At 34.4% G+C, this 13,628-nt stretch overlaps 1 protein-coding gene across 1 annotated transcript; it reads left to right on the top strand.

The window, feature by feature from the left end:
- The first annotated feature begins 3,258 nt into the window (after nucleotides 1–3,258).
- LOC108838896 (germin-like protein subfamily 1 member 7) lies at nucleotides 3,259–4,646 on the top strand. Its single transcript, XM_018611759.1, has 2 exons — nucleotides 3,259–3,455; nucleotides 3,953–4,646. The coding sequence occupies exons 1-2, from the start codon at nucleotides 3,329–3,331 to the stop codon at nucleotides 4,513–4,515; spliced, it is 690 nt and encodes a 229-aa protein (XP_018467261.1). The 5' UTR covers nucleotides 3,259–3,328; the 3' UTR covers nucleotides 4,516–4,646.
- The last annotated feature ends 8,982 nt before the right edge of the window (nucleotides 4,647–13,628 follow it).

Consider the following 13,628-nt stretch of genomic DNA (forward strand, 5'->3'; position numbering starts at 1 on the left):
TAACCGAGATGAAATTATGGTATAAACCGATGTTCAAAAGTGAATTTTTTAAATAAAAAAAATATGGTGGCATCTATTCAAATAAATTCAAATGTTAAATATATTCTATTAGAAACATACTCGATATTAGTTGGTTCATTGATATTTATATCTAATGTATGTGTCTATAATTAATATATCTAATATTATTTGTATTAACACAATGAACTAGATTATGATCCGCTCTACCGAGCGGGAGTCAATTTTTTTTTTATCTTTGTTTCTACTAAATTTACTAAATGTTATACATGATTGCAATGTGTATTAATATAAAATTTTGATAAATAACAATGTGTACTAATGTGTTTAAATAAGTAATGTGTTTAATTACTAAATTTGATTTTTAAATTTTATGATAACGTGAAGTAGATTTTTATATATATTATTTAAAATATATAGTGCTATATATTTTGTATTTTCAACATTTATCATATAAAACTTACACTGGAGTATTATTTATATGAAAATATGTGTAACATAATATATAAATATATTATATAAACATATCTACGATTTTCGCAAAGGCCATGCGCACCCGCACGGGTTTTATTTTTAAAATGTATTCTATATTGTTTAGTTTTATGTAGTATCGAGTTTGTATAATTCAATTTTGTGTTTAAAGAACAGTATCAAATATGTCTTTATGTAAAAATAACACTTTGCAAGCGCGAGTTGTGTCTTTTTATTGTAACACAAAATTTTATATAAAACTTATGTTTTTTTGTACATTACGAAATTTAATTTTTTAAAATAACTATTACATAATTTCAAAGTGAATTTTATCTCTGAGTTCTAATATATTTTGTGTGTAATGGTTCAAAGCATTTTCGATATATATTATATTTCAGTTTGGTTTGTTTTTAGTATTATTGTATAAGTATAATACTATACAATATTACTATATTCTATACAATATATAAAGCTATGTGTTATTTGTTTTAGAAAGTAGATCAGGCCCAACGTAGTTAAAGAATAGTCATATCTTTATGTATGTGTCTGTGACTTATATACTTAATGTTATTCGTACTAATAAAATCAATATGGCCAATGAAAGTATACTGATCAATTTAAAATGAATTGTATAAGGTAATTCTAAAACGATTAATATTTTTAGTATTTTTAGTATCTATCTTATTTAAATCGATATGTAATAAATGTGAAAATCATATATGGAATATAGACAAAAAGAAGAATTGTATTTAAGAAAATACATCAATGCAAAGTTAGACTATAGTACGTATTATATATAAAGAATGAGACATTTAATTTAAATATATGAGGTCCACCTTTAAAATCCACTCAGAAGAAGTTGTAATGTTTCTGATTTAATAAGATAGATATGGCCAATAAAAGTGTATAGTTTATGTATATAATAGTATGTTTGATATATGTATTCATATATAAATCAACATAGAATAATATATGGAATATGGGAATAGAGGAGATCTCAAACTGTATAGAGAAGTTTACTGGTATAAATTGATCGTGGCGGATTCAAATACATGCAAGGATTATGTATATTCATTGCACCAATTGATAAATTTCATGATCCATCCTCATTTATTTCTCAATCAACATATACAAAATAACCTAGATAGGGTTTGTTATAGAATCCAAAATCACCTCTTGTCTAGCCCTAAAAGACTGTCTCACAACAAGTGATTTATTCTCGATCGACAAACCTCCTAAGAACTACAACCAGTTTGGGATAACAGCTCACGAGGCTCTTTGCCATGTCTCCTCTGGTATGTATCAATTGACCCAACTTGATAGAGATCCGATTACGTCTAGATTGAAAAATAACTACACTTGATAATTAATGTTAATACTTTGCCATGTTTTGCATAACACATTACACATATCATGATAGATAGCACTGTCATTTAGGTGATAATTAGTAAAAAGAAAATTCAATGCTTGGATAGCCTTCTCTTATAAATTACAGCAGCCGCCTTGCGGAAATGGACTGTAAAACTAATGGAGCTGATGTCATGGATTATTGCAATGGAATTTATCCAATATATAAGAATATATTAATATTTGAGATAAGTGAATGTCTTGCCACCACGAGCTCAATACCCAGTTTATCATCGACAAGTTGCAATGCACGTGATTTATATTTTCAAATAAATATTTGCATTTTGTGTGTTTGATAAGAATGGCCGTGTTTTATAGTGGTTAGGGCACTTTGATTAAGTGGCTCTGCACTAATGTGTTTTTATCTTCCAACTTACCAAGAATATTTTGGTCACTCTCCTCGTGATGTATACGTAGCCCTCACTTGCATTCTATGTATTTTGAACTAGTTGATCATATTTAAAAACGAATATACTGAAATTTCAAATCTCTCAGTATGTCGTGTAATCCAATATATAGTTAGTATTATATATCACACATTCGGTATTGACATGTACGATAAATGGATAGAGCACTCAAACAAAATTGAACATTTACATCTCGCTTCCTTAATTTTTTGAAACTCCAAATTGTGGATGCCATTAGCATCAGGTCAGTTTTTACATTAAGGGACAGCGAGCTACTAATAATAACATGCTCGATTATACATCACATTTAAACTCAAACTTTATTCAAAAACTGATTCAATCGTTGTCTAAACCAAAACTCTTATATATTTAAGTTCTTGCAACTCTATATAAACCTCTTGTTTTTTTTTTTTTAAAGAACTAAAACTCTATATAAACCTCTTGTTAATTTTGGTCGTCCAATCTCAAATACAGTTTATAATATTTCTTGAAAAATGAAATGTCGTTATACATAGGGTCCCTTATATACTACAAAAGCTTCTCATATTTATTTTTAAATAATTTCTACTATATAGTTTTAAAAATTATATGTGTAGCTTTGCAAAGAAAAATACAGCACATTGGAATGTTGCTAGCGGTGGATACCATGTTATTTCGCTAAACGCGTGTGTGATCTCGTACCTGCCATCCGAAAGCATTTGCATCTTCACACTTAACTCATTTAGTTTAAGTTACTTAAACTGATAAAGTTTACCTGAAGATATTTTCCAAATTAAAATAAAAAGTCGGCCGTTCACGATTCATTTTCTAAATTGAAAATAGTACTCACCAATGAGATATGACCACTAAAATTATTGTACGACTCTTAATTTAATAAAATACCCATTATCAACTCACAGAAATCAATGATCTATGTATTGTGTGCTATATATAGCGCTACATTCGTAAGCAAAATGCAATATCTCAAATACCTACCACAAAGCTAGAGACAAAAGGAAATACATCGGAAATACAAAAATACAAAAATGGATAGGCTTCTTCGCTTCCTTGTAGCCAAAGTCATCTTATTGGCTTTAGCATCTTCGTTTGTATCTTGTTACGACCCAAGTCCTCTTCAAGACTTTTGTGTTGCCGTCGATGACGTTAATGGCGGTAATCTCTATTTAATATGGTTATTTAATATCGTACTAATTATAATTTATTACTACCGTTTCTATATATAAATAAGAAATTTAATGTGAAGTGATGGCTCTTGAAACTATAAGACACATCTATACTATACTAAAAGGTTAATAAAATCAAAGGAGAAGAGGTCCACGTCAGCAAATTAATTCAGGCCAATAGGAGAAGAATTTTCGTCCACGTCAGATCCATCATTTAACTCTGTCTTAATTCAGTAATGAAGTGATGGCTCTTGAAACTAGAATAAATTGATTTAAAGTGTAAATATACCCTGAAATTAGTTCAGGTGCTCCTAATTATAATTCGATATATGCTTCAGTCTAACATGCATGTCGTGTATAACGAAACAAATTGAGAACTACGTACAGCATAATTAATTAGTCAGAACAGTAACAGAACAGACCAATATTGATTCAACAATAATGCGATGATTAATACGTAACAAGGTTTTTTTCTCTTATTTTCAGTTTTCGTGAACGGAAAATTCTGCAAAGACCCAAAATACGTGAAGGCCGAGGATTTCTTTACTTCCGGACTGAACATCGCCGGAAACACCATGAACCGCGTCGGTTCCAACGTTACCAACGTCAACGTAGACAGAATCCACGGACTCAACACTCTCGGAGTCTCTCTTGTTCGTATTGACTTTGCCCCGGGGGGTCAAAACCCGCCACACACGCATCCACGAGCCACGGAGATCCTCGTCCTTGTTGAAGGAACGCTTTTAGTAGGGTTTGTAACATCAAACCAAGACAACAACAGATTGTTCTCGAAGGTTCTTTATCCTGGGGATGTGTTTGTGTTTCCCATCGGGATGATCCATTTCCAAGTGAACATTGGGAGAACGAACGCGGTTGCGTTTGCTGGTCTCGGAAGCCAAAACCCCGGTACGATCACAATCGCAGACGCGGTTTTTGGTTCAACGCCTTTGATAATGCCGGAGATTCTGGCTAAAGCGTTTCAGCTGGATGTGAACGTGGTTAGGTTTCTCGAAGCAAGGTTTTCTTCTAAGTACGATCATCATTATTAATAAGATTAAAGGAGTGAATTAACAAAAGAAAGATAAAAGGAACGACGTGAAATGTAAAATACGAATAAATGGTGTGATGTGGTATGTAATATAGTGTGTGAAAATTGAAATAAAACAATTAAGGCGGTAAACACGAGTTATTAATTACAGCTTGATAATAAAAACTGTGAACACATGAAATGAAGCCAATATATATAGAACTAGATAACATGCCAGAGCACTCTAAGAACGCTTGTGTTGTTGCAGGACACGCAAGCAAAAGATGAGACAATTTTTTGGAGAGTTGACAGAGACACCATTGTCATCCTGTAATCACAAACATACACATTGTCATCTCCATGGGTGGCAAAGAGGCTTGCATTTTAAGTATTGCAGTAGCTTATTTCCACAACTAAATCTGGGATTGGTAGACGCTGACTGCAGCACTGCACGTATGGAACTTATGAAACACAAAAATCCTAGGAGAGACTATCAAAAGAGAGATTACATCACCAATCAATTATCTGAGAAAATGTGACCAACTTCCAAATTAGCCAAAATGAAACCCAATACACAAACTATGTTGCATTGAACTAAACAGGATGATACTATAAAAATAACGATCAATAATTAAGATCAAAACTTGCTTTCAGAAGAATATACAAACATTTCCGATCATGGCACCATTACGGAAATCCAGCTCAGCAGGTTCAATTTCCAAAGTCATATTTCTTTGAAATTGGTGGTGGCACAGGCCTTGGTCCAAAGTGACTTCCGTTTTGACCTTGCGTACAGAATATAATCAGCCACGTTCGAAGATTAAGAGATTGAAACACACATCAAAACACGCGTCTCTTGGAATCTCTGAACACAAAGTACATAAAACAATAATGCATTTAAACAGATTCCTGCAGAAAGAGAAGAAAGTTTTTAAATTTTGCATTGATCTTTTCATAAACAATAACAATCAATGCAAGATCACAAAGAAACTCAAAACTCACATACCACGTTCTTGCCTTTCTTAACTTGACACCCAATGGACCATATAGCCATTCTTTGTCATTATCAACCTCCACAAACAGTTCTCTTTTCGGAACAGTGAGTATCTGATCCAAATACTTTAGGTCCGGATGAGGCGGCTTTGGAGATGCTTCACCATTTTCTTTGACTTTTGCATTCAGTGTTGCAGCCACATGACTCAGTGAGTAAACAATGAGAAAATGATCGAACACAAATCTAAACAAAAACTGAAGAAACGAACTTAAATGATGTGTATCATCAAAGCCGTATATGGAATACATCGTTCCGGCGGCAAGCCTCTTCCGGAATTTCGAAAGCCGGTGAGCATTGATGGTGGCTTGCATCAATGTCGACTGAGAACAGAAAAGTGTTAACTCTTCATCAGTAAACAAAATAAACTCGCCGGAAATTGATCGAACTCAGATCTAAAAAAGAAATAGAAGAAAGAACTTACATTGACGTCCACCAGGAGCATACCACCACGTTTGACGTATCTCGCCTTCCAGAACCGCAGCAGCCTTGCCTCGACGGCGGAGGAGCAACTGCCGGACTTCAAGTCGAAGAAGAAAACCCTAGAATTAGCCATTACAACACGATTCAGTTTATCGCAAGAGATTGAAAGAGAGGATGAGTTCGTGATGAGAAGGACTCACATATTTATACATATGAGACACCACCAGTGAGCAACAAACGACGCATTGAATACATCGTAGTGGGTGATTGAATTGCCTGGATTAAAGACGAAGTTACATCTCGGCCGTTTCAGCAAGTGAAAGGTAGCGCAGAGGTCGTCGCCGCCGTAGAAAGGAAGAGACAGTTTTCAGAGCGTTGTTCGATCAGTTAGGGTTAGAGAAAACGGTTCTCACGTTCCCGGGCCAGACACGGTGACCAAATGCAGAGCCCATTACGCAATAACCAGACGAAGCCCAACACGATTTGTGTTTAATGTAATCTATTAAATGAAACGGCAAGAATTGGTGCGTTTGGACGCGTGGCGGCACTACAGAAGACGACTTTCCAGGCTGGCGATGACGTGGCTTCATGGAAGAGAAGCAACATCTTTTTATATATATAGACTAGGGTCGGCCCGCCCTACGGGCGGGATATACTTTACTCGTGATCTAGATTATTATTTTTTGTATAATTTTGTGGTTTGGACTTGCAAGAAATGTGTATATTAATGATAAATATCTTTTGAATGTTTTAGGTAAAGAGAAATTATACGTGATAAGTTATATTTTGCTTGTTTGCAATAGTTGTTTCTTTATCATAATTCATAAGAGCTGTGGAATTGCTATGCTGTGAGAACTTTAAAGGGTCTTCATGTTGTTTCATTTTATAAAAATCTGATTCTGTATTTGGTGAATTATTTGGGGTTTGTAGTATTTAGGTTCATAAGGATTGGGCTGTGGATAATTTTTTTTTTTTATGTTATAAGAGTATATACTTTTTATATTGAAATCATAGTCTCTATTGGAGAGAACGTGGTGATTATTTGAAGTTGCATTTCTTATTAAAGTAAAATATTATATTGAATGAGACGAAGCAGTAATGCAAAGCTAATCAAAGTATTTATACTTTGAAACTGAAAAGTGTTGAAACTGAATAGTTGCCGATGAGTGTAGGCACTTGTTAGTCATCGTAAAACCAACACCAAAAACTTTTCCATTTGTTTATATTAATAACAATCACTATATCGATTTCCGAGATCACTGTTGACACTTTTTTGGTGGTACTGGAAAGATCATATTAGTTCCATAACACTTCGTTTTCAATATAGAAACATCGCATAAAAAACGTTTGATCTATCTCAAAATTTGTCAGCTCCAGGCATGTCGGTTTGCTGTTCATGGTGATCCATAAATTTTATGTGCATAGTACAATTATGGCATATAAAGAGTTATCTTTACCACAGTTGTGGTAATTATTAATGAAATTGTGTTCTATTTTTATTATGTCGGTATAGATATTTTAATATGTTTGTCTTAGTATAAATTATCTAATTTCATTTCTGTTATTTTTTGTTTGTTATTAAGTTATTTTACATTATGTTTTTTGTTAGACTATGCAAGTCTATATATATTTAGTTTCATATCAATATTAAAACTATGGTTGAGGTTTTTTATTTTAGTATTTTTTATATAAAAATCACGTTTAATTCAATAAAAATAACCTTACATTTTGTATTCACAACTATAAAACATATACTTATTTTGCCTTTAAACTAATTTAATGTAATCTTTTTAAAATGCTTAATGTATTCTCAGTTATATGTAACATTAATTTTCACTATTTTATAACAACTTACACTATTTATATTATTATTATTTTGTAAGTTATCTATATATAAATAATGAATGTGTTCTTGCCAAAAAGAATGAATGTGTTATGTAGCGCGGGATATGCATTTTTGATGTATGTAAGTATTTCTTGCATGATATTATTGTTTATAGATAAAATAGTATATGGAAGTAATGAATGTGTAAATACATTTGGGACATACATTTGCTATTCTTCAACATGTGGCCGCGTATAGATGTTATAGAGAGGACTACTGAGAGAGTAATTTTCAATGTTGTTAGTGTGTTTTTTATATATTTTGGAACGATGATTAATTTCTTGTGCATACTATGAAAAATAGTGGAAGAAAAACATATTTGAAAAGGTTTTGAGAAAGAATTTTAATCTCGTAAATAACTTTATTTCAATAGGCTTCTCAAAATGAATTGTTTTCTGTTTTGGTATTTCTATTAGAGGACTTTTCTTTTGGGAGGTCGGGAAAATAAAAATGATAACTCTTTAGTTGCTTTAATGTTATTTTATTGGTCACGCGATAAAGGAATTAATGTCTTACCGTAAGATAAGAATTCTATTTTATTGGTTTAAAGCATGTAAAGATGTAAACTCAAACTTATGTTGTTTTTTGGTATGGTTGAATCAAGGGAGGAACTCATTTTTGCTTTAGCATCTGTGATTACTGCTTTACAACTAAAAAGAGTTTCTAAATTAGCATCTCTCTCTCTCATCACCTGCAACACATTTAGCTTATTCTTCTTCGTCTTCACCTCACGTACAAACCATTTGTTTAATCAAATTTACAATACGACCATGAGAAAGTATTCTCTTTATCATGTGTTGTCTGATATAAGAAGATTGTGTTTACCACTTTGCAGATGTTCTTTTTCCTTTCAGTGTCTTTGAAGCTTCTTCAGCATAAGCTCGAGCAGCTTCTGCTGCATCTGTTTCCTTTGCAGCTGTTTCAGCCGCTGTCATGGCAGCTTCTACCTTTGAAACTGCCTGTTCTGCATCTGTTTCCTTTGCAGCTTCTTCAGCCGAATGTCTTCTCCTGTGGAAAGCCAAAAGGATGGGAGTGTGCCACTCTATACCTGTGTTTAACCTGTAACTTCCCAAGTCGCTGTGAGTGAAGCATGTCTCAGTTTTACTAACAGCCAACAAAGCAAGTTGATTGCCAAAGATTAAGCACCCGATACTTGTGTCAAATACGTTCAAATGGCTGTACCAACTGATTAATTCTTAACTTGATAAGTCTATCACAAGCAGTCAAGTACTTTAACCTGGTCGACTGCAACCATTTTCAAGTCTAGCGGAGTGTTATTGTTCCTACACGGACGAGAAAGCAACACATGTACGTCAATCCACTAAGATCTTAAGAACGGTTGCACAATTACCTAAGGCACAGTCATCTATATATATTTATTTAAAAGCTATGCTGTTTACCAAAGCTTTTAAAATGTAGTGACAAAGTTCGTAGTAAACCAGAGAACTACTGTCAAGGAAAAAAAAAAGCAAATCATTAAGCCTTGGATCATGGATAGTAATGGGGTGGTAGCAACTCAGGTGATATTCTCGTTTTTTTGTTTGTTTGTTCAGATGTAAGAATTGAATCAAATTCCATGAAAATTTCCCAATTTCAATAAAGATTAAGCACTTTGAAATTTGGCTTATAAGAAGATTATGTTACAAAAAACGCATTGGTGATACTTCATAGTTACCTGAATGGTTGGCTTTTGAAAAGAATGTATTTCCAGGATAGTTCCGGAACTACACCAGAGAGGCTTAATAACTCGGAAACTTTTATGCAAGCAGTTTGACAAATAAGAGCCTTTATAATACACAAATAGCATATCCCAGACTAAGCAAAATAATCAGTAAAAGAGATATCATCACGTACTTGTCATAATGGACAGGAGCTCCCCCTTCTTTATCATGGAAAGCAATGCAAGATTGGTCTGTAAGATGAAACATCTCAAAAACAAACCATCAGGTCAAGGCATAGCAGAGGAAAAGATTCAAGGCGAGATAAAGTTAAGGACTAAGCCCATCAATGTAAGGAAATGACAAAGAAACAAATCATGTTTATGTGGTCACTGGTCAGTGTACAATAGAGATCACGTGATCACAAATCAATACTCAGAATATGAGCTCTTCATTCAAACACTTACCTCCAACCTTAATACCAGATCTCTTAAACTATTCAAGCTCATAATCATAAGAAAGACAATGAAACTTACCAGATCTCGGAGTGATCCAAGCACATCTTTTACGAACATCAAATAAGCAATCACCGGCCTTTTCTTCTCTCTCCTCTGTCATATTTTTTTCTCAGTGACAATGAAGTGTTTGACAAACTATGCTGCGAAGCTCTCTTCCCGCTCGAAGAAACGCGATACTCTACGGTGACGACTCGGAAGTTTTACGGAAGTTTTAGGAAGATTAAGAAAAAAAAGGAAAAAACTCACATATTTATAGATTATAGATTCACTCCGTAGAAGTTATGAGTGGGTATATTGAATGTGAAATGGTACGAAGAGTCGGAATGTGCTTTTAATGAGAGGCTTAATCACGACGATTGGATGCACTGGATTATGTAATGGTGTTAGATTGTGAGAACCAGTATCAAGAATGTCAAACCATTAATTAGAGGCGGCAGCTTCGAATAGAGGTTGGTCGGCGCTGATTCATGGCACAGATGAACCCTAGAAAGGATGGAAGCTTTTCGTTAGGAAGGTGAAGACGTCTTTGGGGCCAATTGTTTCTTTCTATCAGAAGGCTATAATTATTTGCGTAAAACATGAAGCCCAAAAAAGAAGCCCGCAAATATGAAGCAGACAACTTTAATGAAACGACACGTTTTAGAGATGCGACACGTGTCAGTCCCAGAAAGCTCGAATTTCTTACCTGGACGCTGATGTGTCAGCAGGAGAGATCCAGCCTTCTTTTATATATATAGATTAGTTATTTTCACACTTTTGTGAATAACTTACTAACATCGTCATTATGTATGCAGTCTTTTTCTTTTGTCAGCTACCCATCTACCCATATCAACAATTATGTTTATGTACGTAGTCTATTGGTTCTTCTTAGATCAATTTTGTTGGAGTTTCAATGAGTCTCTCCTTGGAGTCTTTTTCAGTTAAACTAATGAATGAATATTTGATAAAAATGACAAAATATTTGATCAGAATCCTCTAATGCAAATATGTTAATAACGTAATTGAATTGTTACCTATATGTTACCCGAGAAATCAAAACCTAAACTGAATATTGAATAATGTAGTTACAAAAAAGAATTGAATAATCTGATTTGTTTTAGTCGTTATAAAAATTTAGTCTCAAATTATTAGCTTATATAAAAATAACGTCATAAGAGCAAAAATAGTAAAATAAAACAGTGGAGAAACTTCAAGAGAACTTTTAAGATTGTTAAAATACTAAAATATAATTGAAAAAAACTTCAGATTTTTTTTTTTTGAGAGGTAAAATTCTCTACGGCTCCTTCCACTCAATCATATCTCAAGTTTTCTTTTCAACAATTGTGCGTACATGCAGTCTTTTTTTTTTCCCCCAAGTTTGAATTATTATTAAAACTGGCCGAAGCCCACATGACCGAAGCCCAAGTACTACAAAAAGTCCACAAAACACTGGGCTACCTACAATAATGGCCGAAGCCCAAACAAACTAAATGGCCCACGGCCCAATTTTAGAAAAGGACTGGTCCCGCTTGTTGATCCGCGTGTCGAGGATGCTGGATGAGGACGCGTGTAAAGATCTTCACCGTCAGTACACCACGCGTCGATCCGCGTCAACTCGACCATCACCGCCTCACCAAGCCGCCGCAACCAGTCACCGACACCTTTGTTTCACCGGAACTCAGATAACCGACGAGCCCCCGTTGAAACCAACTTCCTTCCTCGCCTTTCTGGAACTTATCGGAGAGCCCCATCTCTCTATCTAGATCTCATCCGACAGCAGCACTTCAAACCCTACGCGAGATATGACCGAGAACCTCACTCGATAACAGACTTGACCATCTCCGCCGCGAATCGTCACCGGAACTACACCACCGCCACTTCGTTACACCGGAGCAGAACCGAACCGCCTCCAGCGAAACCATCTCACGTCTCCCAACTCTGTCTTCTCGTCGGAGAGCTTTATCTCTCTTGGATATCTCCTCCGACAAAACCAGCACATCACCACTCAAACCACCAAAGCGTAAACACCCGATCCAAAACCAGATCGCAAACCCTAAAAAACAAAAGGATAACCTAAAGCCGGCGACGTAGGCTGTGGAAGCCCTCACGTCCCAGCGGCAAGACCGACGACGGTGAAGCTGAGGACGCTTCCACCTCGCGGGGACAGGAACCGGCGGCCACAGAGCTGTGTAAGCCTCAGCCTCCCGGAATCGCAAGCTACACACGACGATCCTCTTCACTGCGCCTTGATTTCCAGACGACCGCGTCTTCACTCCACGGGACCCCCACTGGAAGTACCTGACCAGAGCTTAAACAAAGCGGACACCGGAAGAGACGGGGAAGAGACCAAAAACGGATGATTTATAAACAAAGCCAACGGACTCCGGCGACGGAACGCGCGCTCACGCGCCGTCCGTACGCCGGAGTCAAATCCAAGATCTACTTTCTCTCTCTTCTCTCTCTTCTCTCTCCGCCTTTTATGTATTTTCAAGTAAAGAGGATCTGCGTACATGCAGTCTACTCTTCGGAGTTTTGTTATTCATACTATAAATATTTTTATATTTTTTTTACTGTAAAAAAGACAAGACCATTTTACACAGGTTATTTTTAATTACACAACGAACAAGATTCAAGCTCAAAACCAAACCAAACCAAAGTGAAATAATGAATTCAAACTGATACCGTAAACTGGATCCAAAACGCCCAATTAACCTTGCACCTCTAGTTTCAAGTCAACGACCAAAGTAAAATAAATTTTAACCGATAGAGGTTTGAAAACTTTATTGTTTCCGTTTATCCAAAAAATAGAGATTTCATAGTGGTTATAATCTACTAATTAATTTAAGCAATATATAAAGTCTTATTAAAACAATAGTTAAAATATTAGAATGGTGTCCATGTACTATGGAAGAAATTCTATTATAGATTAATACAAATTTATAATGCATTTAGAAAATTTTAAACAATTTTTGATGAGTATAAATTTCAATATATAGAAAAATTAAAGAAAAATTTATATTTTCGTAGGGTTCACAAATTTTGAAAAAAATCAATAAATATGATAATCTTGTTTAAATGCATAGTTTCGTCATGTATTGATATATGATGATGGTCAAAGAGGTTTGAAACCTTTGGTGGTTCCGTTTCTTGCAAAAACAAAAATTTCATAGTGATAAGTCCAATAATTTAGACAGCATATGAAATTTTACTAACTTAATTGTTAAAAAATTAGAACGAATCCCCTGTACTATGAAAGAGAGTTTATCATACATTGATAAAAATGTATAAAGTGATTAGAAAATTTTAAGCAACACTAATAAGTACAAGCATAAAAATATAGAGCATTTAACCTAAAACTCAATATTTTCGTACGGTAACCACATATTCTGAGAAAAAATAAAAAAAATGACAATATTGTTTTAATGCATATTTGCATCATAAACTAACATGAGATGATGGTCAAAGAGGTTTGGAACGTTTGTTGTTTCCGTTTCTCTAAAAAGTAGAGATTTCATAGTGATTAATCAACTAATTTAAGTAATATATTAAGTTTTATTAAAATTGTTAGGAAATTAAAATGATGACCATGTACCATGAAAGATAATTTATGATACAATAATA

The sequence above is a fragment of the Raphanus sativus genome, chromosome 6 (assembly GCF_000801105.2).
Source record: "Raphanus sativus cultivar WK10039 chromosome 6, ASM80110v3, whole genome shotgun sequence".
Classification (NCBI taxonomy): Eukaryota; Viridiplantae; Streptophyta; class Magnoliopsida; order Brassicales; family Brassicaceae; genus Raphanus; species Raphanus sativus.

Bases quoted from the DNA above. Each gene is read 5' to 3' on its own strand.
- LOC108838896 (XM_018611759.1), top strand. From the start codon at position 3,329: ATGGATAGGCTTCTTCGCTTCCTTGTAGCCAAAGTCATCTTATTGGCT. The intron at 3,456-3,952 runs GTAATCTCTATT...TCTTATTTTCAG, and splicing joins CGTCGATGACGTTAATGGCG to TTTTCGTGAACGGAAAATTC.